Source organism: Danio rerio, chromosome 21 (assembly GCF_049306965.1).
Source record: "Danio rerio strain Tuebingen ecotype United States chromosome 21, GRCz12tu, whole genome shotgun sequence".
Lineage (NCBI taxonomy): Eukaryota > Metazoa > Chordata > Actinopteri > Cypriniformes > Danionidae > Danio > Danio rerio.
Genome location: NC_133196.1, coordinates 34546833 through 34572683, shown reverse-complemented (window position 1 = coordinate 34572683; position 25851 = coordinate 34546833). Strand labels below are relative to the sequence as shown.

The window sequence follows — 25851 nt, the reverse complement described above, 5'->3', positions numbered from 1 at the left end:
CAGGGTCATTCTTTGAGCTTTGAAAGGCCATGGTGTGCTAGAGGACGCTGTGCACTGGCTAGTAAACCCTCGGCTAACTACACTAACTTGTGCTCGTGACATTTAAAGGAATGTCTAATTAAATCAATTGATGTATCGTGCTGCGGTTGCTGACTTATTGTTTAGACAGCAATAAATGATCCAACGAGGATCCGTGAAATCGGTTCAAGACCTAATTGTGGGTGACTGAATTGTAAAATGTGAATTAAATATCAGTGTTTGCATCGTGAGTAATGATAAATCGCTGTTGAAGTAACAAGTGAGTTTCTCTCAACGCCTTATCTTTGAATTGTCAAGGACGTCAAGGCTTGAAGGTAAAGCAGATTCACAAAAGGCTAAGATTGATGTTAAAAAATTCCAAACGCTGAGCTCATTAATGTTATTTATATTATACGTACATCATTTAAAATGATCTTTTTAACTAAGGAAGCAAGAGCTGGCGTTCTTTCATTTTTAAAGAAGACTATACTATTGAATATCATTCAAAAGATTTAGGTGAAAAAGAGATTAATATTTGATTGAGAAAAGATTTCAAACATTTATATCACTCACTCATACACGCATGCACACTCACACACAAGCACACACACACACCATTTAAATATTTCAAGTAAATGTGGTCATTTTGAGCTTTATGTTATAGGCGCAGTAGGTGATTGTCTTCAGAAACATTTTTGTTATGCTGGTTGAAAGTCTCTTCACATTCCAACAGTACTGATTAAAGTAAACGATCTACAGTACATGTGTTTATATGTATGTTTATATTTTGGATAAGGTATAAAACTGAAAAATGTTAAACCAATTAAATATTTTTGGACCGACAAATAACTTAATTACGACAGGTATCTGTCAACAAATCAGGTATCAGGTGTCTGTCAACAAATTTCAATTTGAATTTCTGCGCAGCCTTTTTAAGCAGACAGATACGTCACTCATGCGTTCTCGTGAAGTATGGATCACCAGCTCACAGAGACGTCAGGCAAACTCTGCATCATTCTTAACTTCTTTCTGAATGATCAGTGTGGCCTTGAATGCATGAAAAGAAAGATTGTTTCTGAAAGGGCTTTTGCCAAAAATGCAAATCAAAACTTTTCTAAACCCTGAATCAATATCGGAATTACTTTTGCACGCTGGAGGGAAATGACGTTATGCAGTTAAAAAACAACGATCTGAAGGATGACACGACGGGTGAAGTATTTCTTTTAGACAGGTGTGTTTTAAAACTATTTTAGCCACGCAAAGCTTATGTAGATTGTGTTGTTGTTTATGAATGGGTTTATATGCATAGTAGTGTTGTTCAGCCACTGAAAACGTCCAGCATAAGATTGGCTAATTTCAAGTTCATAGAGTACCTTTTACAGCATCGATAGTATAGTCGGTTAAATAGACCTGGGCATTCGTTTAGTTATTCAAATGAAAAAGGAGCTGAAAACAAGCGATGCATGAGGATCTGCAAGCACAGTTGAAAAATGAAAAATCACTCTTTGTCTTGGTAACGTAAACATGTAATGTAAAAGGATGACAGAATATTTCTGTTTTTAGCACTCCTTTTTCTAATCTAACTTTTATTTAGTTTAATAAAAAATATAAGTATAGGTGCTCTTCCGCCTAACCAGCTTTACTGAGGTGAAGTTTGATTTATTTTCACATATTTGTTCATTTTTGACAGTAGGAGCCTGTGACAGTTTTGGGGAAATATAATTCCTGCACCCGCTGGCCTGTCAACTACTACACTTGATAATGTGCGTGCCTCTATAGAGTTTTCTAACTGGTGAATGACATGATCTAGTGTTATATCTAATCAGAATGCGTTCGCGTTACTTAAGGAGGCGTGGCTTTGGAGGATCATAAAAGTTATTATGCTAATGCTAGCATTCTGGCAGATCACCTACTGCATCTTTAATTAATAAGACATAAAAAATCCATGAAAAATGTATTGCAACAGTTATTAATAAAATAATATTGCTGAGCAGTATATACACACATTAGCATGATTTCTAAAGGATCATGCGACACTTAAAGTGAGTGAAGCACACATTTTAAATCAAATTACTGTAAATTAGAGCTTTTTTTCTGATTATGACAACTGATAAAAATTGCAAATGACCAAATATTGACTTTTAAACTATTACATAAAGCTGAATATGCATGTCTGAAAATATTTTGTCTTTTCATTATTTATTATGAACAAATGTTAAAAAAAAACATTGTTATCAGTTGTTCACAGAATACCACAAAAATCACATTTTGCTAAAACTATCCATCATAAACTCACTTAATTTTTGGTCACTTAAATTTCCATATAAAATATTTCCATTTTACTTATTTTTATTATATAAAACACATTCCATAAAATATCATTATATATATTTTATAATTATAATAAACCAAAGGTTCAACTTCACACAATATAAAAGTACCAGCCAGATTTGCTTAGCAATTTCACCAAAACAAACAGCAAAGCACAAAATAGCGAAAAGACATCTGGTACAAAACATGCTGCTTGTTTTCTCTCAATTCACTAAAACACCTACTAATGAAAATAATACTCCTAATCAACTGGAAATCCTTCTTTAGTAGTATAATCCATGGCAAACAATAATGTCAAATACCCTTACCACTGTAAAAAAAAAAAAGCTACGGATCTACAACAAATATGACCCTTAACAACAAAACCAGGAATACGTGCCAATTTTGGAAATTGAAATCACCTGAAAGCTGAATATACATAATTTTAGCCCGGCAAGATTAATTGAAAAAAAAAAAAAACACAACTCGATTCGACCCAATGTTTGGGAAAAGAGTAAAGTAGGTCACACAAGTCTTCACGTTGTTTCATATACTTTCTCAGCAACATTGACACCTTTAAATGGTGTTAAAAGTGTCATATACTGTATTTATAAGGTATAATTCAGCCAAAAAAAAAACATTTTTTGTCCATGTAATGATGTATTTGTGGTTCTGAAATCACACATGAGCTAACACACTTTTTGTTTACTACTGAGAGGACGTGTGCATGCTCACCAATGATGTCTACTTTAGTGAACAGAACCTGCATAGGCTGTGAATAACAGGTTATACAGTTTGTCGCACAGTGATTGTTTGGGAGCCGTGTGGGAAGCAAGATTTGCATGTATGTTTTTTTTTTTTCGACAGCCTTGACACGAACACACTTATGAATGCAGTGAAAGTGAAACCAAAGCGCACACATCAGTTAAATGATCATATCACATATTAGAGTTATGATTATGACAAGCATTTTATGTTTTTCTTTGATAGTGAACACAGAGTGTTGTACATGAGAATAAATGTTTATAACTACTTTAGCATTTATAATGTTGAATATAATGCAAATGGAAATTTGATTATGACAAATGTCTCATTTTACCAGTGAAAAAATGGTCTAACAATGTTATCGATGACAGATTACAACCATATGTCTTAAGACTAGAACTACCATGGGGTCAATTTCACCAAACACTGTCATTCAAATGTACATAACAGATCTTTAATAAAACGTTCAAGCCTCCCAGTCATTGGCTTTTACAAAAATTGCCTTATTTACACTTCCCAGGTATAATTTTTTTTTTTTTTTTTTTTTTTTTTTAGATAAAAATAGATTAAAAAGTGAGACATTTATACCTATAAGTGCCAGCCTGGGTCAAATTTACCCACTATAAAAGATGCTTTAATTCATGCATTGCTTATGTTTGAAATTACAATTACAATTTCACTCATTGAATTAGTGGCAAAATAAATGAATAAAGTCACAATAAGTGAAATAAGGTGATTTGTAGAGCTATTAAAAATACACAATGCAATGATTTATTAAGAGTCTGGAGAACTAAATTATGCATTATGCAAATTTCAATATTTTACCTACTTATGAATATTCAAACTTTACTGTTGTTGTTTTCTTAAAATAATCTTGTTATTCTGAAATAATTATTTCATGAGACTTTACACTTTTTGTTACCAGTGGCAAAAAACAGAATAGTATGTTTGTTTGTTTTTTAGCCATTTCTAAACAAAATTTGTGCAGGGTAAAATTTACCCACACTGGCAATTTTAGGTATACAGCAACCTCCGGCAGTTCTAGTGTTAAACATAATAATTCAACTTTTTTTTCAATTATGAATAATTGCATTCTGATGTCATCACTTTACTCTGAATAAACAAACAGGACATATTTAAAGTCTATTTAAGTCCACCTTTCGAAGTCTATACCATATTCTGCATTTTAACCAACATTAGACCTACAGTACACATTGGCCTAGTATTATTAGTGTTGTTTTACCATATTTATGAGAAAAAAAACAATAATAGCCTGCTCATATTAACCTTTTTTTATTTTACATCTAAAGAATCATAAGAAAATCGTGATTTTGATTTTAAGCAAAAAAATAAAATTTAAAAATTGTGATTCTCATTTTAGCCAGATTCGTGCAGCCCTATATGTTTTCCATTAAAGTATGGTTTGTTGTAAGATAAAAATATATGGCTGATATTCGACTATTTGAGTATTCAAATAAATCTACACATAAAAAAAAACTGCCTTTAAAGTTGTCCAAATTAAATTCTATGCAATGAATATTGCTTTTTAATAATAAAGCATTAATTTATTTACAGCAGGACATTTACTAAATATCTTCATGAAACATGATCTTTACCTAATTTTTTAACAATTTTGACATAAAAGTAACATCTATAATGTTAACCCATACAATGCATATTTGCCTATTATCAAAAATGCAACATTAGACAAATTTTGGGCTCCAGAGTCACAAATATCTGCACAAGCACTGTAATTCTCTGAACACATACCTATGACATACGAGAGCAGGACGGCCAGCAGCACAGCGGCTGCGATTGCAGACACAGCGGCGCATTTCCAGCTGCAGTATTTGGAGGGCTTCTTCAGCTTGAAGGAGCTCCTGGAGAAAGTGTTTCTGGGTAAGAGTCGAGGTGGCGGAGAGTAAACGGTACCACCAGTCAACGGATAACCTGGAGAAGAGCTGCTGAACAGAGGAGTGCTCCCAGACGGCGTCTTGAAGAGGAAGTGCCTTCAAGAAGAAATAAACAGAGAAAATGATCACTACTTTTTTTATCATGAACGCCAGCAGGAGGCAAACCTCTTCCTCATCATACAGTAACACTTGATTAAACGTTCTGAAATTTGTCAATATGCCCATGGCTTTACAGGGCTTTGATAAATCTCATAAAAATCTGCCTTAATGAGCTAAATGACCAAAAAAAGTCTGTTCAAGCTTGTTTAATGGCTAACTCTGGGGAGCAGGCTATTTGTTTCATTCACATTTTTCAGCTCATGTTGTTCATTTTATTCTCGTGCTGTAGTGTTCTGCTAACAACCAGGAGTTCAATTTGTGCATAATGGCTTTAAATGAGGCTCATTTAACACAGCTCTGGTCATTTAAAAAAGTATTAGGCGTTAGACTACTACTTTGTGTACTAGTAGTGGAGACTGAATGCATCATAAAGACAAGTTTAATCGAGTGGTCAGTAGTGAGAATTGATTTTTGCTGTTGTTAAATCCCTGTGCTTGCTAAGACGGATGCTGAATAATACAGTTCGGAACTGCACTGAACCTTAATTTTTTTTAAAAAGGTTGTCAGGATCTAATACTATCTGAAAGATATGCATGCATTGATATGACATTACATATAGGCCAATACATTCAAATCTTGTAAACTAACATGAATTTTCTGTGCCTGAATACAAAACAAAAAAGCAAACAACCCAGAAGGTTGTCATCAAAACAACAACAAAAAAGTAAAAAAAAAAAATGAAGATATAAAATATGAAAATTTATTTAATCTCAATTGACTACCCTGATGTTAAAATGACATCAGATTGACAACTTAATATAGGTGTCCAAATCCAGAGTAAATTATAATTTACATATCTGGGTATACCAAGGTATAGTAGAATAGTAAGAGATCAGCATATGGACTTGGATATATTGTGAGCCTCAGGCACCACCGTTTCTTCATTCTCTTGTAAATTCCATGAGTGTAAAACCCCGGTAGAAAGCAGGTCAATCAGAAGACAAAACAAACTGTGATGAAACTCTGCATTTGCATGTATGCCTTCTTTAGGTCATTCAACCGTATATGACGAGCAGATGACGTCATAAAAAGAAAATCGACTCATAACCAGCTCTGAGATCATAAAAAAAGCTCAAAAGAAAAATCATTAATATGCATGACTTAGGCTGTGTTTAATAAGCCAAATGTTTTCTAGTAGTACAACAGTGATAATTTCCTTTGCTTAGTTATTATAAGCGTATTTTAGACTTGCTATGAATTTTGGACTTTTATTTTGAAAATGTGCGTTATTGGGCAACGACAGCACAAGTCATGTTTCAAGCTCACCTGCAAAATGCAAGATTTACAGATTACACATTTATTCATCTCCACTCCGAAAAGGCATAAGGCAAGTTTATTAATCGTGTAGAAATTTGATGCTTATGTTTTAAAGGACACATGTATACTTAGTCTTGTCAAACACTGAGATCAATTATCAAATGTTCATGCAGAAGTTGATATTAATTCCTGGATGTGTTTTCTTTGACTATGGCTTCAAAATGCAATGCAATACATCTACATCACTCTCTTTTGTCAAGCTAAATGATAGTTTAGCCTTTATCCACAACAGATCTGATGAGCAAAAAAGGTTATTGTTACTCTGATTGGGTTTATAATTGTCTCTGTAAGAGCAGCACATCAGAACCGAGCTCATTAATATTTATGACACAAACCATATATGGTCAATGAAGAACTGATTTTATAGGTATTTTATGGAGCAATAAATGAGCTTATAAACCCGTTTCTGGAGATTTGTTAAACTTACTGGGAACAGTTTAACTTATTAAACCATTGCAGTACGTGGCACCTTTAAAACTTTTCTTATATTATAATACTTTTGTGTTGTTATTTTGATGATCGAATGGGCATCAATGTGTGAATGTCAAATGGATGACAAGGTTTTGACATCAAGTTGATTTGCATTGTTGACTTGTTTTTAAACATCATGAAACATCTAGATCAGAGATGTCCAAACTAGGGCATGGGGCCAGAGTTGGCCCATGGTAATCTTTGATTTGGCCCACCATCCCATCTAAGTAGAGAAGGAGAGTGATGGGGATGGTTTAGAGAGTGGCTGTTTCTCAATTCCAAGAATGCAGAGAACGGACTTGCCTTCTTATGGAGACCAGTCTTGCCAGGTGTCCTCGAAAGAACAAACTCTGAAGACCGCGAAGACAGAGAACGCGTCCTGTGAGAAATGAGATGCTGTGTTCTTCCTGATGGTCACACGACCTTCACGTGTTTTTAATAGAATATTATTTAAACATTAAAGCATTCATACAGGGATGTATTGTTTTTCCCCTTTTTAAAATATACATATTGCATAAAAACATTATAGAAAAATCTAAAATAGATTTTAATACGAATTTCAGCCAATAAACACCCTTAATGTGTTTATTCCTTTATTAAGATGTCCATATGTTTAAATGTTTATTTTTTAGGGAAACTCCTGAGGTAAATAAGTCATATTTCTGAACTTTAACAATAAATCTATATAAAATGCTGCGCTTCCCTCCTCCAGTCGCAATGACTTCTGGGACTTCGAGAGGGAGATCAGTTTGCATCATTGTGTCCTCGATATCAGGAACACACAAGAACTGTTCTTGCAGTCTTGAGTATTGAAACTGAGCTTTGGCAGCTGATGATGACATTACACGAGAACACAAGGACACAAGACTGCTGAAGAACGCATACTGAGAAACAGCACAAGTCCTTTAATATTGATTGCAACCTTTCGTTTGTTTTTTTATCGCTACAAGGTAACTGAATTTAAATGTTTCAATTAAATGGTGTTACCCCAGATTAATAAATGGATTGAAGAGAAAATGAATGAATGAAATAAATGGTGTAAAGTAATCAGATTTAGTTTAAATGTACACACTGTCAGACAATCCGCTTGTTAAGTGGTGACGTGTTTGTGACGTATGTAATACTGTTTCCGGGTCCAAGCCGCCATTCATTTGAGTGGAGAAATCATTTGTTTATGATCATGTTTTATTTCTATCACACATTAAAGTTAATTTTATATAAAATCATAGTGTACAAAACAATCTCTGGGCTTGCTGCATAACAAATACCAAAAATTTAACAATTTATAAAAAAATTAATCTCTTTCTGGCCATCGGATATTAGGCATGGACATATATACTGCGATCGTCATTTTCGAAAGCCTTAAATCGCTTTGTAAACGTTTATTATTACCATTTCACGAGTCTCCCCATTCAGTTGAATATAGCGCTTGGACCCGGAAGCCGCTTCGCGTGACGTCACACTTAACAAGCGGATAGAGGACAAATCAAGGTGTATCAAGGTGTATTTAGCATTGAACTCCAATTTTCAACTTAAATTTTAATTTAAATGGCAAAAGAAAATTATAATTTATTTTTGTTTTATAATTTATTATAATATATTTTTAGTTATAATTTAACTTAATAGGATTTAAAGTATTGTTGTCCAATAAATTAGGAAATGACCCATAGCATTACCCTTTAATGTAATATAGTTTGGCATATTTACCTTTGGCCCATGACTCTCGATGATATTTTGTTTTTGGCCCTTTAAACCAAAAAGTCTGGGCACCCCTGATCTAGATCTTTCTATTCATAAAAACTGATTTTCTCTTTTTTTCCTGTAAAAAACACCAACACTGCTAACACTTATATATTACAACCTAATTCTGTTTTGGTTATTCCAGCATAATGATCATGATGAAGTTTCAGAAAACACTAGTTTTTGCACGCCAATGTTGCCAAATCTGGTGGAGTCAAAGGTGGGCTGGAAGGGGGAGAGTGTGTTTGTGTGTTTGTGGAGGCAGATGGGAAGGGGATGAAAGCAGACGACAGTTGACCAGGAAGCTTTGATGAGCACTAGCTTTGGCTCAGACTGAGCTCCTATGCTAAACCGGCCTCAGATCTTTGTCCATGTGTCTTGTTCGGGACAGGAGGTCCACTCGGACTCCACCAGGCCTCTCTGTTGCCCTCCTGCTAGGCATCCAACTGCTCCCTGCTGCCCACAGCCAGAACGACCCATGAACACTGGCCAGCAGCTCAGTCCTGTGAAACTCAGCTACAAATCTATCGCTATTCTGCAGATCTGAGCTGAACTTGTGTAACAGTCAAGAAGAACATCTGACAGTGTTTATTCACCTTCATGTCATTGTGCGCTGCTGTTCAAAGGCCTGGGGTTGGTTTAAGGATTTCTTTACTGTTTTTGAAAGTCTCCTAGTCTCAATAAGGATGCTTCTTTCTTTCTTTCTTTCTTTCTTTCTTTCTTTCTTTCTTTCTTTCTTTCACATGCACATTTCACATCTAGTCCGTTTGGACCTGATGAATAAATTGTATTTTAATTGTTGCTATGTATTTATCATGTTATAATTACTGCAGAACACCTTGTTTGAATAATTAAAATGTAAGAAATTATTTAAATGTTATCACATGGAATTTTAACAATGTATGATCTGTGAATTAGAAATTTATCTCCACTGTAATGAATGGAAATTAAATAAACTGCTGCTTAAAAAATGTCCAAGTTAATAAAATCTAAATATTTGTATGTAATATAACAATATCAACAACAACAACAAGTTTATTTTACTTTAATCAGAGAAAAAATAATACATAATTAAATAAAAATGTATGTTTCATGCTGCATTGGTTTGTCATATATTCATTTTCTTTTCGGCTTAGTCCCTTGATTAATCAGGGGTTGTGCAGATGAAGTGAATGAATCTGACGGTCCCGATAGATTCCATGACAGATATAGCCTTAGCATTTACTTGAGTCAATTTGTTTGTTAAGTCACTTTTTTTTGTCTGAAATCATGGTGGTTTTCATGTCACTATATAATAAGTCATAAAAACTAAAGTTTAACTACTTTATTTTACTTCAAAAGTGCTTTTCAGAGTTTGACAGGTCCTGGTCACTTTGTTCCTCAACTGTATTATAGAAAAGATCAGCGAGTTTTTTCTCAACTTCTCATTTTCTTTTCCACAGAAGTAATAAAGTCGTATGTATTTGGAAAATACATGAGGCTGAGAATACGAAGAGAGAATTTTCATTTTTCTTTAAATTGTTCTTTAAAATCTCAGTTTTTATTCGTTCAGTTGCTGCTGCTCATTTCAGTGCTGGAAAGAAGTAACAGGTTGTGAAATGGCACTGTCGGGTTCCTGCGCAGCTGAGGGTTGAATTCACAGCAGAATGAGTGCGCCAGTTTGAACTGTGTTTTATACAAGCTGGATGAGAGCAGTGAAGTGGCTAGAAAGAAAATCTGTCATTCCCTACTCCGCTGCTTTTACTTTGAGCATGTGGCCTCCCACTAAACAGCACAATCTCACTGTGCAGTCACGGTCATCTGTGGACAAGCTCCTGCTCAAGGTAACTCATTCAAGCTTTCACAATTCATCTGAAAGCAGACAACCTTTTTTCTACCTTAATAAGGGCTGTGAAATATAATGTGACTTTGTCTTTTCACAGCAGGGACTTGCTGTGTACAGTCTTGATCAAAATTAGACAGCAATATACCCTTATACAATATACTTTAATACATTTTAGCTACTAAAATGCACCCTTTTGTAAACCTCTACAGCATTCGTTCCTTTTTTCTGAGTGTTGTGCCTTTATAAAGCCACTATAACTTTAGGACAGCAGATTGTCCAGATGAAGGCCAAATGCATCTTTTCAGTCAAAAAATAAGAAGCAGGTCATTCCAAATTTGTAATTTGATTTCTTGAATATAGGACCTTATTCCCAATAATCCAAAATGGCAGGTCATAATCAATAATTATAATCACATGCAAGACAGGACAGCACAGAAAATCTCAATAGTTAATCAGTTCAGATGAGGCCCCGTTTACACGAATCCGTTTTAGTTTGAAAATACAAAAGTTTTGCTACAGTTACGCCATCTGTCCACACTCTGCCGGAGATTTCGAGCACCGAATCGGAGCGTTTTGGAAACGCTGAAGAGGCCGTTTTCATTCTAAAACGCTGCTGTTCCGTCTCAGTGTGGATAAGGGAAACTGGAGACATTTGAAAACGGAGGCGGGGCTGCAAACATTCCCCTCTCTAATTGGGGCTTTTCCTGAATATCAAGTAGCCTACACACAGTTCAGTCCCCCCCCCAATTAAGTTCAGACTTCGTAAATTTAATATGAAAAACAGACTCCCGAGGACATGTCAGGTAAATCTTCAAAGGAAACAATGTACTTATAACCTTATTCACTTCATCCTGGCTACGTTGTTCACTTTCTTAACAATAACATAAAAACATGATATAAGGAACTGTTTTTATTTTGATATTAACAACTTAACAGACAGCAGAAATGTTGAGGCTTTGTGCTGCATATATGAGCGTCATCTTCACTGTATGCATATTTATAACAAAACGGAGCCTATAACAAAACTGCCTTCTCTTCTCCTTTTTTAGTGAAAATATGAAACATACCCTCTCTTTTGCTGAATATCCGTTTTAATAATCAATAATGGCCATTATAGAAGTATAACATACAATACGTTTCTACATTATAGGAAATAAAGGCAAGCAATCAGTCAATACAGAATGTACGTTACATTAATTATTAACTTATCTTTGCGCTTAGCCAAAACACGTTACCTGAGAACAAGTAATAGATTCAAAACACCAAAGTCTGGGAATATGTTGTAAGATATAGACAACAAGATGAATTAAATATCATGTTTAGCAAATATAGTGAGATTAGATCCAGCGGGAGATGCTTGATGAACACTTCGACAAGCACAGCTCTCATCTGGATAGATAGGCTGCAGCGCATGCCAGAGTGTGTTTGTCGTCACGTGATGTGCGTTTTTAGTGTTTAGGTGTAGACGCACAGCTGTTCAGAAACACTGGGTGAAATAGTGTGGACGCGGATTGTTTTCATTCTAAAATACCGTTTTAAAACTAAAACTCACTAGTGTAAATGACTTACTGTATATGTTGCTACGTACTTCTAAACAGTCAGGTATTAATCTCTAACTCTTAGATGTATCTTTGGGTAATTGATGTTGTACTTTTCTGAATTTGCTTATTTTGTTTATTTATGTGAATTAGAATAGAAAATCTTTGCCTGACTAATAAATGTAAATTCGTTTTACCTCTAATATCTTATGAAATCTTTGTAACAAGTAGATGTTACTAGGCTGATGTTTCCGCAGCTTACAACCAGGATTGCTCTTACACTCAGGCATAATGGATGGAGCATAAGCACAGCATTAGAGACCTGTTGATTTCTGACAATTGCTGACTTAGTATGATATAATCTACTGGCTAAATCAAACTTTCTTTATGTATGAGCAAGCATGAGGCGGCCTAATATTACTTAAAGGAAATTAGTTAACAGTTATGTCCTCTATCTAAGAACCAGAAGTGGCAAGGTTGGGTCCATGAGCAGATGTAAATGGCCAGCATACTGAATCTAAGCGACTTTAAAACCATTAACTGAAATTACGGATTTATTAGGTTAATCGATCTAAATTAGATCAAATCACAAGCTATAAGGTAATCAGCTTAAATTAGCTAAATCTAAATTTAAATTATTATAAATTGGATTAAATTCTGAGTTGGAAATAAAATATGTTTTAACAATTAAAAAGGTTCCTTTTACATGTGCTAAAAAGGCTTCCACGCACTTAACCTTTTCCGTCACTAGACTAATAGATGGACCCCAGTGGTGCAGTCCTAAAAAAAAGGTGGTGTACTATGACAAATTTTAAGTGAAAGTAAGCAAAGAAACAACGAAAGTCAATGCTTTCTTGATTCATTATATATAAAAATTATATATATATATATATATATATATATATATATATATATATATATATATATATATATATATATATATAAACTTAACCTTTTCCGTCAGTAGACTAATAGATGGACCCCAGTGGTGCAGTCCTAAAAAAAAAGGTGGTGTACTATGACAAATTTTAAATGAAAGTAAGCAAAGAAACTTGCTTCCTTGATTCATTATATATATATATATATATATATATATATATATATATATATATATATATATATATATATATATATATATATATATATATATATAATTTTTATTTATTTATTTATTTTACATCAGTTACCTGTAACTATTATCTTCCACAAAAGGAAAAACAAATACTATGTCAAGGTAAGTCAATGGTTACAGGTTTCCAGCTTTTTTTTAAAATATCTTCTTTTGTGTTCAACAGAAGGAAAAAAATCGGGAAAACAAATCGGTTTGGAACAAATAAACGTTGAGTAAATGATGACAATTTTCATTTTTTGTGAAAACTATCCATTTGAAATGAAAAAAATGAACAAATTTGTTCACTTTTAAGGGAGAAGCTAATAGGCTAATCCTGTCCTATTTACCAAAATTCAATTCCAATACTGAAGAATGCAAGAACAAAGTATGCACCAAAAGCAGACTTGAGCGCAGTACTCGCTTGAAGGCCCAGAAGACTTTGTGGCTAAAAAGAGGGAAGCGCAGCACTTTTCTATTCAATATTTTTTAACAGTTCAGAGGTATAGCTTGTTTATCTCAGGAGTTTCCCTGCACTGTAAGCCTTTGAAAACGATACTGTGAAAGTAAACACTGACATAAAAACTTTAATAAAGGCATTGTAACCTGGCGAGACCAGTCTCTATAAGAAAGAGAGTTTGTTCTCTGAATTCGAATAATTTAGAGACAGCCAGTGTTTAGGAAACTAGAGTATTTACTATGTTCTTCTCCCAGTAAACAGCCACTTACCTACATGTATTTTGGGAGAAGTTGATGAATTAACGTGTTGTAAATCCAGCAGCTCTGTTCTTTCCAGATTAACATGATGACATTCATTATTACACAATTTAATTAGTATGTTTGTCAATATTTAAAAGCTATAAATATAAATGTTATTACCTGTATACTGAAATCATCTGGGCTTTGATGTGTCACGTGATAAACTAGATATGCTAATAAGATATGCTGAGAAGTATTTAAAGTGTGTAAAAGGGTTAATTTATTTGGGTCTGGTGGGAAACATTGTTCATCATCAAACTGGTGAACAACTGAACGCAAAATGTCTGTGTAGAAGTCAGTGAAAGGTGGCAGAGTTGATGTTTCGTTGCAGTATTAATTTGGTCTCTTATAAAGTGACATGTGATTGCAAATGTTTATTTGATGCTTCTTTTGACAACATGCAGTTCAATCCCTGTATTCATCACCCACCAATTTTCTAGCAGGACAATGTCCTAATGCCCATGTGGCTACAGATGTGATGAAATCCTTCAAAACAACGACCTCTACACTTACTGATTTATGACTGCTGTAAACCTCAGAAATGATAGTCGTAATCTTTCTTTGTCCAACAATCATTGCTGTTCTCTAATTTTGATGTCTTAATGTTTTACACAATACAGTTTTTTTGTTTGCCTTGGCATGATCTCCACATTAGATGGTTATTTCCAAAAAAAATTAAAAGTGTTAATAAAATATTCACTAATACTGATGCCAAATAAACAAATAAATAAGTAAATACACAAATAAAATCAATTAAATAAATAAATTGTAGGCGATGCGGTGGTGCAGTAGGTAGTGTTGTCGCCTCAAAGCAAGAAGCCTCGACTGGGTCAGTTGGTGTTTCTGTGTGGAGTTTGCATGTTCTCCCTGCGTTCGCGTGGGTTTCCTCTGGGTGCTCCGGTTTCCCCTTCAGTCCAAAGGCATGCAGTACATGTGACTTGGGTAGGCTAAAATTGTCTGTAGTGTATGAGTGTGAATGAGTGTATGGATGTTTCTCAGAGATGAATTGCAGCTGCAAGGGCATCCACTGCGTAAAACGTATTAATTTCGCTGTGGCGACCCCAGATTAATAAAGGTACTAAGCCGATAAGAAAATGAATGAATGAATGAATGAATAAATTGTATTTAATTTAGTACATTTATTTATGTATTTACTTAACACATAAAAATTGTTTCATACATGTAGCCTTGTTAATAGTGTCCTATATGAACATGTTTTGCATTTATTTTCTCTAGGTGTATACATACAGTACCACAAAGGTGACATCTAACAAAACAAGTATTTACAGTAAACCTCACTACAGACTTAAACATCCAGCCTGATCTCACGAGGAAAGAATTTAAAATTTTGTCAGTTTAGTGGCTAATCTGTACGAATTCGCACAAGTTGAGTCATATACGAAAAAGTATTGCACCCAACCCCACCGCTAAACCCAGCTGTCATTGGGTGATGAGCAAATAGTACTAAATTGTACAAATTAGATTCTACAAATTCATACAAATTAAATCAAAAAGCTATGAATTGCAGTGAGATTGCATTGAGACATCTGACAGAAATAGTTAAACAGGTTGCTAATAAGATCCAGATGAGCTGAGATTTTGAGAGATTTTTTAAGATTTCAGTTGAGTTTCTAAGGCCATGTCTACACGTGCGCAGTTACGTTTGTAAACAAAAACATTTTTTTGAAACCATCACCCTGACAAGAGTTAGGAAAAAAAATGTGTTTCAGTGACCTCATGCTGCATTTTCGTGTAAAAAAAAAAAGATGCAATTTAGACAATACACCTGTTTGTGTGGGAAGCAGCTTTAGTTATTTTTAGATGGGGTATTATGGAAGCAAAAAAACATTAAACAAGTACAGCTACCTCGATTTATTCAATCATTAACACATTATTCCCCTAAGGATGAGTGTACTTACACGGTATTTGCCCACCGTTTGACAACGTTTGACAAGTATATACAAAAGACTAAAGATCTCTTGAAAGATTTGTTTTGTTTGGATGGAGCTAGAGACCTTCATGATTATGAATATATAAATATATATATATATATGCGAACAAAAAATAATTTCAAGTAACCTGAAAATTGTCTTTATTTGCGAGGTTTTGCCTCCATTTTGCATCCTGAAATTAGGGGTAGGAAGATGAAGGCCTCATGTGACAAAAAAGAAATCAATTCCTTTTTTCTTCCTTGAAATCTCTCACTTGGTTATTTGCTTGCATGCCATTGAGAAATGAAACATGTATAACATGTGGAAAATTCCTTATAAAATGAAAATGGCAACTATGAACTGTGAACTATGAGCTATAGTTAACGGTGGGCTTAAAAAAGATCTATTAAGTTATAAGTTTTATTTAATTTGAAAAAAAAAAAAATAAATAAATAAATAAATAAATAGTTTACTTTTTAATGGCATATAATACACCAGAATGCTTTGAAGCTGAAACATATTTCATCATATGGTTTGACAGACGTTTTAGACAAATCAACTTAAGAGAAGCGTTAAAGCCAGACATTAGGGCCATGTGAAGAATCGACCCTCTGGCCCAAATTACATTACACTGCCATGGAAGGAGGGAAAAGGAGATGTGTGAAAGGGAGATGGAGATGGATAAATGGAGAAAGAAAGAAAAGGAGGGAGAACTAAAAGTGTTTGAGTAGCACCATATTCATGCTGTGACCTGCAGTCATTAACCCTGAGCTCCATCTATGAGGAAATGGAAACAAAACGGAGGTTCAGTTCAGAGCTCGTGATTAATGAGCACACATACAGAGACAGACAGGACAGACCCTGTGGTTATCAGATATGTGACTCAAAGCCACATCATTTCTGATGGACACTAATTGCAAAATGGCATGCAGAAGGTACTTTAATAGATACTGCCTATTTTTCTTTTTCGAGTGAAACTATGCATGTTATACCCGCATGTTTTTTTTTTCTTCAGAAAAAGGCAGTACTTTTCCGCCTTTTGATGGTGTTATAAATATTATATAAGGTATATTTATTGTATATTATTTTAGATTCCAACTCTGTATTAACTAGATAAAACCATAAAAATCCAGCTCATGTCAAGAGACAAACTGTGACTTATTTGTCTCTATTTTTGCACAAGTATATTTGCAGGAATAGCCTATAATACATTGGATGAGCAAAACATATCTACAGTATATTTATGCCAAAAATCCTTATATTAAAAAAAGATCATGCTCCATGAATCCATTTTGAAAATGTCCTACTGTAATTATGGGTGCTTTCACACCTGCCTTATTTAGTTTGATTGAATCGCACTAGAGTTCATTTTCCCTCTTGGTGCGCTTCGTTTGGGCAGTTGTGAATGCAGCAATTGTACTCGAGTGCGCACCAAAAGCGGACCAAATAAGCTTACTGAGACCTGTTGAAGAGGTGGTCTCGGTACGCTTTCAAACCAACCCTGGAGCGGTTCGTTTGTGGTGAGAATATGATCCGTACTAAAAGTACTGCGCCTTTTGGACTAATTCAGCTACCATAGGCCAATGCACTGTGCATTATGGGATATGGAGGAAAAATATTTGTTGACAGCGCTTTACCAACAAGGAGAGAGAGAAGGGAAAACATTACCTGATAGATCGTTGGTAATATTTACGCAAGAAGACCATGTCGCAGTTTAGCTAAATTAATTCACGCCTCCTGCTGAAGTGACGAGCGATGCATTAAAACCCTGTTTTCCAGCCGTGGCAGCGCTTCATTCTTGAAATGTATAGTTTGTCTAAAGCATTGATACAATCAGTCAACGCAGTCGTCCCCTCATAGTAAAAAACGACATTTTGTGTCTGCCGGTTTTGTTTACTTTCGGGAGTTCATTGGCATTCTCCCGCACGTGAATTCTGATCAATCAATAAGCAGTTTAGGAAATATGTTCAACAACATCTGGCCAATAAGAGATGTGGATTTTGTCAGATGAGAGCATTTTGGTTCGTTTCAACTGGTTCGGACCAAAGCCAGTAGTGTGGAGTGAAAAAGACCCAAAGATGGCAGAAAACGCAACAATGTATCATTTATTGCCCTTCGTCAATCAAATGAAGCGAACTACAGATGTGAAAGCTCCCTATATCAAACATACATTTTTGATTAATGATATGCATAACAAAGAACTTAATTTGGACAACTTTTAAGACAAGGTTTTTGAATGATTTATAAATTTTTTTATTTATTTTTTGGTCCAGGGTCACACGTGTTAATAATTTTACAGTTAAACCTATATTTCTACAATGGTTTGGTCATATTTTCTTAATAATTAATGGCTGAGAGTTGAGATATTTGTTTACCTTGCAATTTTGAGCCACACTTTATTATGATGGTCCGTTTGTTGAATTTAAGTTACCTTGCATCTACTTGCCAATTAATTCTCATTAGATTATAAGTACACTGATAGGTTGGGGTTAGGGTTAGTGTAAGTTGACATGTACTTGCAAAGTTTCTTATAGTTAATTAAACTTCTGTTTAAGGAGCATATCAACAGATATTACGTATCTGCATAATTAGACATTGTTTTTTTTTTTAATTGTGTAAAAAAAAAAAAAAAAAAACATTGTGATTTACTTATTATTGTGATTGTAATATAATATATACTCACCGGCCACTTTATTAGGTACACCTGTTCAACCGCTCATTAATGCAAATCAGCAATCACATGGCAGCAACTCAATGCATTTAGACATGTAGACAGGGTCAAGACGATCTCCAGAAGACCACAGTGGGTGCCACTCCTATCAGCTAAGAACAAGAAACTGAGGCTACAATTCACACAGGCTCACCAAAATTGTACAATAAAACATTGGAAAAATGTTGCCTGTCTGATGAGTCTCAATTTCTGCTGCAAAATTTGGATGGTAAGGTCAGAATTTGCCATCAACAACATAAAAGCGTGGATCCATCCTCCATTGTATCAATGTTTCAGGCTAGTGGTGATGGTGTAATGGTGTGGGGGTATTTTCTGGGCACACTTTGTGTCCATTAGTACCAATTGAGCATCATGTCAACACCACAGCCTACCTGAGTATTGTTGCAAAAGGGGGTCCAACCCACTACTAGTAAGGTGTACCTAATAAAGTGTCCAGTGAATGTATTATAGTATGCTAAATTAAGAAAGAAAGAAAGAAAGAAAGAAAGAAAGAAAGAAAGAAAGAAAGAAAGAAAGAAAGAAAGAAAGAAAAAAAGAAAGAAAGAAAACACAGTAAGTTTTAGGTGAAGACACAAAATGATATCAACATGCAATCAATATTACTGCTTAATGCTTTTCATTGCTCACCAAATAATCACATAATTTCCTCATAAGTTCGTGTTTATCACAGTTAGTCAAAATATGAAGTTAATCTCAGTGAATTTAAATGCTGAAAGGTCCCTGTTGTGTGTGGTACGATGCTTTTTAATCACTTTTGAAAAATTTCCCAACGTTACATTTTTGCACATTTTCATTTGTTAAAAAAAGCTGTTAACTTGTATCAGCGAATCAGCGGCAGCGGGCCAATCAGAGACTGCTCACCCAACTGAGACGTCTCACCAGCAAACCAAACAGAGCACGACCAAGAAACACGGCACAAAAACAAGGCAAAGCCGCAAAAAATCTCACTTTCACAGTAAACACCTTTTCTCTCCTCCTGCGGGAGAGGCGGAAAGGTCCAGAGCAATTAACAAGCAAACATGAGATTTAACAGAGAACGCAAACAAACACAAACATCCCTCAAGGTGAATTAGTATTCCACACAAATGCATGAACAGTCCGAACTGTCCTAAACATTCCGCTTTAATTGGGATTTCCAATTCAGAAACCTAGTGTCTTTTACAGGGCCAAGGTGCTGTTTGCATCTAATGACCAAAATGCATCGTCTCCTCATAGTCTGCTGTTTATTTCTGCAAACTCAAAATATGATAAATGTCTTCAGGAAGCCCAGCCAACCAAAATGGTTTTATATTGAGGTCTATTGAAAGAGCCCACCGGAGACTTTCTTTCTCTCGTTCTCTCTTACAGCAACATCGATCTAGCGCTGTCCCTGATATAAGATGCAGCGGCAGCATTCAGAAAGCTCAAGCTGAGGCTGTTACATTCTGTCCACTTTATTCTCATCCGTCTCCAGCTAGTGAAGTGTCTCGATAAGAGCTATTCCCATCCACTTAAGAAAATAATGTCGCACAACACGTCTCTATTTTGCACCATCTGGGAATTGAAGCGTCCACACTTTAGCCATTGAGAGCTAAGAAAAAAAAAATGCATCTTGAATACACAAAAACATCACATATTGGAAGCTGCTCAGCTCAGATGAAATAAAGCAAAACTCTTATAAAAGATACAAAGAATTAACACACACACAGCAGGAGTGTTACATTCATATAAGATGTGAATGCTCTGCAAACTCCACTGAGTTCATGGACTGGCTAGTTATTAAATAGATGGAAATATGTCATGGATAAAGGAATTATAAAATGATTTAAAAAAAAAGTGGACAAAGCCACTGTCACTGTAACATCAGGAGTCGGGTGACAACAGAGGTGAAGGTCCAAACGCAGTTTACACAGTGTCATGCAGGCAGTGGTCAAAACAGGAGCAAACAGTATCATGAGGAGAACCCAAAGGCATCCTCATAGTCACAAGCTCTGTTATTCACAGACAATGTTGTTCTGATGGTTTCATAGAGCATGGACCATCAGCATGCACTGGGGCGGTTTGCTGTCGAATGTGACACAGCTGGAATGACAATCAGCACCTCCAAGTCCACGGCTATGGTGCTCCAGTGGAAAAAGGTGGTTTTCCATCTCCAGGTTGGAGGAAAGTCCTTACACTGAGTGGAGGATTTCAGCACCTTGGGATTTTGGACACTCTGGAGGAACTATGTCTCTTGGCTGGTCTGGGAATGCCTTGGGATCCCCCTGAAGAAGCTGGAGGAAGTGTCTGGGGAGAGGGAAGTCTGGGGTTCTCTCCTAAGACTGCCATCCCTGCCATCCAGTCCCAGAAAAGCAAATGGTAATGAATGAATGAATGAATGAATGAATGAATGAATGAATGAATGAATGAATGACAGAATGAATGGTCACAGGCAAAGAGGTCGGTGCAAGTGACAAAGAGTATAAACAAGAAACAAGACAAGGCTAGACAACAGAATATTAGATATGTTACAGCAAACAATTAACAACAAGACTTAGCCATGTGTGTGTGTGAGGTGAGTGAGGTGAGTGAGTATATCTATCTATCTATCTATCTATCTATCTATCTATCTATCTATCTATCTATCTATCTATCTATCTATCTATCTATCTATCTATCTATCTATCTATCTATCTATCTATCTATCTATCTATCTATCTATCTATCTATAGAGAGAGAGAGAGAGACAGAGTATGTGTTTGTGTGTGTGTGTGTGTGTGTGTGTGTGTGTGTGTGTGTGTGTGTGTGTGTGTCTGTGTGTGTGTGTGTGTGTGTGTGTGTGTGTGTGTGTGTGTGCGTGTGTGTTTGTGTGTGTGTGTGTGTGTGTGTGTGTGTGTGTGTCTGTGTGTGTGTGTGTGTGTGTGTGTGTGTAATCAGTCTATGATTCATTTCCAGCTGTGTGTGTAAAATTAGGGAGAGAACTGGAAATGGTGTGTGTGTGAGGTGCATGATGGGATTTGAAGTCCAGTTCCGTCACAGACTTGTAGTTCTGCAGCAATCTGCAACTGCTAGATAACTGATGATTGTAACACTTGGCAATTTGCCCACAAGAGAAAACACTGCTTCTACACCAAATGCAAGCAGGATGGCATGACTTAAAACAAATTAATATGTAGAAAACGTTCTCTTTGTCATTTTTAAGTTCTCAGCTTTTAAAGTCCACAAAAATAAGCATTTTTACATGTTTGGGGTGTAGATAAACTATGCAGAGAGAACATTATGTTGTAATATGGTATTAAGTTGCTAGCTACTTCTAAAAAAAACAGACAAAAGAAAATACTGAAAGTGACTGAATTGGAGAAAAAAAATTCTATTAAAATAGTTTAAAAAAACAGTCACGTTTTTAACATTGGTAATGACAGGGATGCATCATTCTTGAGCAATAAATTAACAAATTAGAAAGATCATGTGACACTGAACACTAGAGTAATAATGCTGAAAATTCTACTTTACCACCAAAAAGTTTTAAATATAAATATAAAGGTTTAAATATATATAAAAATACATTTTTTAATTATAATTCCATTTCCAAATTTTCATTTTGGATCTGCAGCCTTGGTGAGCATAAGAAACGTCTGTCAAAAATGTCAGAATATTTTAGTGTAAAATTCTGTTAACCAGTATAATTTATCCACTGAAAATACAGTGCTCAGATTTACATCTTTTCCCCAAAATATAAACAAGCTCCCATCTGCATCGATTATCTAAAATGAAAAAAAAAGCACAGATTCAGTACAGAAAAGCCAAGGTGAGTATTTCTTTTTCTGTATTTTTGGGTGGAGAAGTTAGAAAGCCTGTTAGAGAATGACAAGTCATGTGCAGAACAAGTGAGAGAAATGACACCGGTGTTTCAAACAAGCCCACGGGGAGTGCGATAGAAGGAGAAAAGAAAAGAAAAAGACAGCAGGCAGGCGCACAACCTCTTCCCTGACGACTAATAGAGAATCTTCTCCCATTTCCGTCCGCTAAGAGAAGCGAACTGTCATTAGCTCCAGCTCAGGGGGGCACTGCAGGAGTTTTAGCCCAAGTAAACCACCTCTAATTGGGCTCCATCTCTGTGGCGGGCCCTGTTTTTATTCTGGATAAATACCGGGTTTCCTCAACGAGAGGCTGAAACCTCAGGACTCAGGAGGAAAACTCCCTGAGCTCAAGTGTTCAGTGTGCTCTGATACTGCGTTATTAACACACACTCGTGCTAACACTCGACTGAGATTTTGATGGTGTTGTGGCATCCCAGAGGAAAACAGTTTGAATAATAAAAAAAGGTTCTTGTCTCTGCTGCTCCTCAGAACTGGGCCATTTCTTTAGCCGGTGAAGGGCGATAACGATGGAGATCATATTTCATTGGATAATTAGTCTTGTGTATAGAGTTTTTTTAAGCCTTTGAGCATCTGGAGGTTCCCCTCTGTGCTGCTGAAGCCCTGCAGTGCTGTCTAGCAGGACTGAATGACCATGCTCATTTGGGAAACTGTATATTAAGGTGGAGGCCAAAAAATGTTTATTTTCACTTTTCAGTCGGAGATTTGGAATTAGCTGCAAAACGCCTAAACTTCTAGCCTTTGGCTGAAAATAAGTGATGTTTCTAATGTAATTATGGCTGGTTTCCACTGAGTGTGCAGTATGGTACGGTACAAGTCGGTACGGGTCATCTTTATCAGGCTTGCACTTCCACTGCCAAAAGGATAGCAATGGTACTCTTTTGGTGGGCGTAGTGTACGACAAAGTTTCAGTCAATGTCATTCTCACTCGGGGAAATGTGAAAGTAAAGCTGTACAGGTCGTTCACATATCATATGAGATGCACTACTCACAAAACAGATGCTTTATACACATAAATACTTGCGTTAAAAAGTTCATTACTAACCTTTCTATTACATGATTTGATTATAACTGCAGATCAATGATGAATAGCCTACTGTAATGTCTGCAATTATGTAAAATAAATAAATAAATGCAACACATATGAACACATACAGACCCTAACAGTGTCTGATATGTTACCAATTACAGAAAAACTACACACAGCCTACATTTAGTTCTTATTTGGGATCAAAAACAACACACAACATATAGCCCAGTCAGTGCAAACCTCTCATATGTATCTTTAATCTTCACCAGCACACATTAGTCCAAAAGGTGATGGTAATAGTTTAACATGGCAGTTTGTTCATGTTTTAGGTTGCTGAAAGAATCACTTGCTCCTTTGTTATTTTCTGGCTTCTCCTTTGTTTTTTAGCGATTCACTCTCGCGTTTGTCTTTTTCTGAAAGGATCGGATGTCAGTAGCACTGACTAATCACGTGCATGTTATTATTATCAGTTCAAGAAGTTTTTTTTTTTTTTTTCAAATATAGATGCGTGGAGAGAGCATGCAAGCTCTCTGGAGAAAGTGAAACCGCTCGCGATTTTAGACGGCCTCGTAAAACAACAACAGGACACCACGGATTTTGTTCTATTTGGCTTTGTGGCTGTTTATCAAGACGACGACGAGGTTTGTTTGAGCTCTTGTATTGTATGTATTGAGTTGTATGTATGTCTTGAAGGTAGAACTCCCTTCAGTTACGATGTAATGTCTTGGCTATGTATTTAAAAATGGCTGTTCCTTTGTTTTCATTCTCCTGGCTTGAGTGTGCACTAGTGACGTTTCTCTATAAACCAATAGCGTTCAGCTTCGTGTCTAGCTCTGCCTGTATCATTTTGTCGTGTTAGGTACCCTTACCCAAAAAGTGGTAAGGTACAGTTTGCTTTTAGGTACCTTTTGACAGTGGAAACAGGCCATTAGAGTTACCACAGGGTTTCTTGTTGTGACACTAAAAATAATAAGAAGGCTTTGCGTAGGCATTCTTGCTATAAGGCAATATGGCTAATCACTGGCCACCTTGTCGCCCATTTTAAAGGAGGGAAAGTAGGGTTGGGTGGGTGGGTGGGTTTCGGTGGGGGGTCTTCAAGACGACGATATTGAGATAAAAAACTCTGCTTATTTACAGTGAGTTAGAATCAACTGATTGGATAATGGGTAATAAGCTAATGCTGGAACAGCTGTGAACAATCATAAGCATGTGATCCTCTTGAAATTTGTTTATAAATAAACTTCACTTATCAGAATACTGCAGTTTTAGTGACTATCGCTTTAAATTCAAAGAAGATTGTGATGTTTTCAAAAGAAAGCACAGCTATGTGTCAGCATAGCAGGAGATTCAAAACAGGTGTTCATTTATCCATCCTTAAACATTTATAATGCCTCTTAGTTGCTGATATTATCTTCCGCAGGTACAGAGTGAAAACCACAGCCACATCACCCTGCAGCCAGAGACTCACTGAAGCTAAGCTGAGCTGGGACCACATGGGAAAACTAGGTTGCAGTTGGATAAGGTATAAGTAAGACCAGCAGGGGACGCTCAACCTGTCTGTGTGAGTCCTTATGCACCAGTATAGCGAAGGGGACACTATACTGTCTGTAAGCGCCATCTTTCTGATACGATGTTAAATCTAGGTTCTGACTCTCTGTGGTCATTAAAAATCCCATGCCACTTCTTGTTAAGAGTAGAGATGTAACCCCAGTGTCCTGGCCAAATACCCTCCATCAGCCCTTACTCATCATGGCCTCCCAATCATCCCCATCCACTTCATTGGCTCTATCACTATCTCTCCACTCCATCTATAGCTGGTGTGTAGTGAGCGCACCGGCGCTGTTGTCCCGTGGCTGCCGTCGCATCACCCAAGTGGATCCTGCACATTGGTGGGGGTGTGGAGAGAACCCACCCCACCCACGCATGATTGTATAGCAGTGCTTTGGGTGTATGGCCATAAATGCCAAACACATAAATGCACTATATAAATACACATTATATAGGGCTCAGGGCTGTCTATGCTAAAAAGGGCGTCAGTAATGGATAGGGCTTTCCCCCTCCCATGTCATATACAAAGGGAGAATAAAAGTGTTTATGCAAACTTTTTTTTTTTTTTTAAATGAAGTGTGATTATGTAAAAAAAACAAAACAATTTTTACTAGGGATGTAACGGTATTGTAAATACCGTCATACCGCAATATTAATTTTTTTTTATATTACCGTAGTCGCATGACTCGGTAAAACTATAGGTCTTCTGAGAAAATTTGCTCAGGCGAATGAAGCGAACGGGAGGTAGCGAAAACTACAATTCCCATCAGCCCATGCTTGACCATCATCCCTTGCGGTCTGTTGTCGCTACAGATCCAGTAATGCGGAAATGGAGTGTGCTGCTAGAAGCGG

General features: G+C 36.0%; 1 protein-coding gene across 14 annotated transcripts in view; it reads right to left on the bottom strand.

Annotated features, from left to right (window-relative positions):
• Positions 1–25851, bottom strand: part of tenm2b (teneurin transmembrane protein 2b) — a 576016-nt gene that overhangs the window by 119999 nt on the left and 430166 nt on the right. For all 14 annotated transcript variants that reach the window (XM_068216114.2, XM_068216117.2, XM_068216118.2 and 11 more), the window contains one exon: positions 4864–5102. In XM_068216114.2, coding sequence (XP_068072215.2) covers positions 4864–5102 — 239 coding nt within the window. The remainder of the gene's footprint in view (positions 1–4863; positions 5103–25851) is intronic.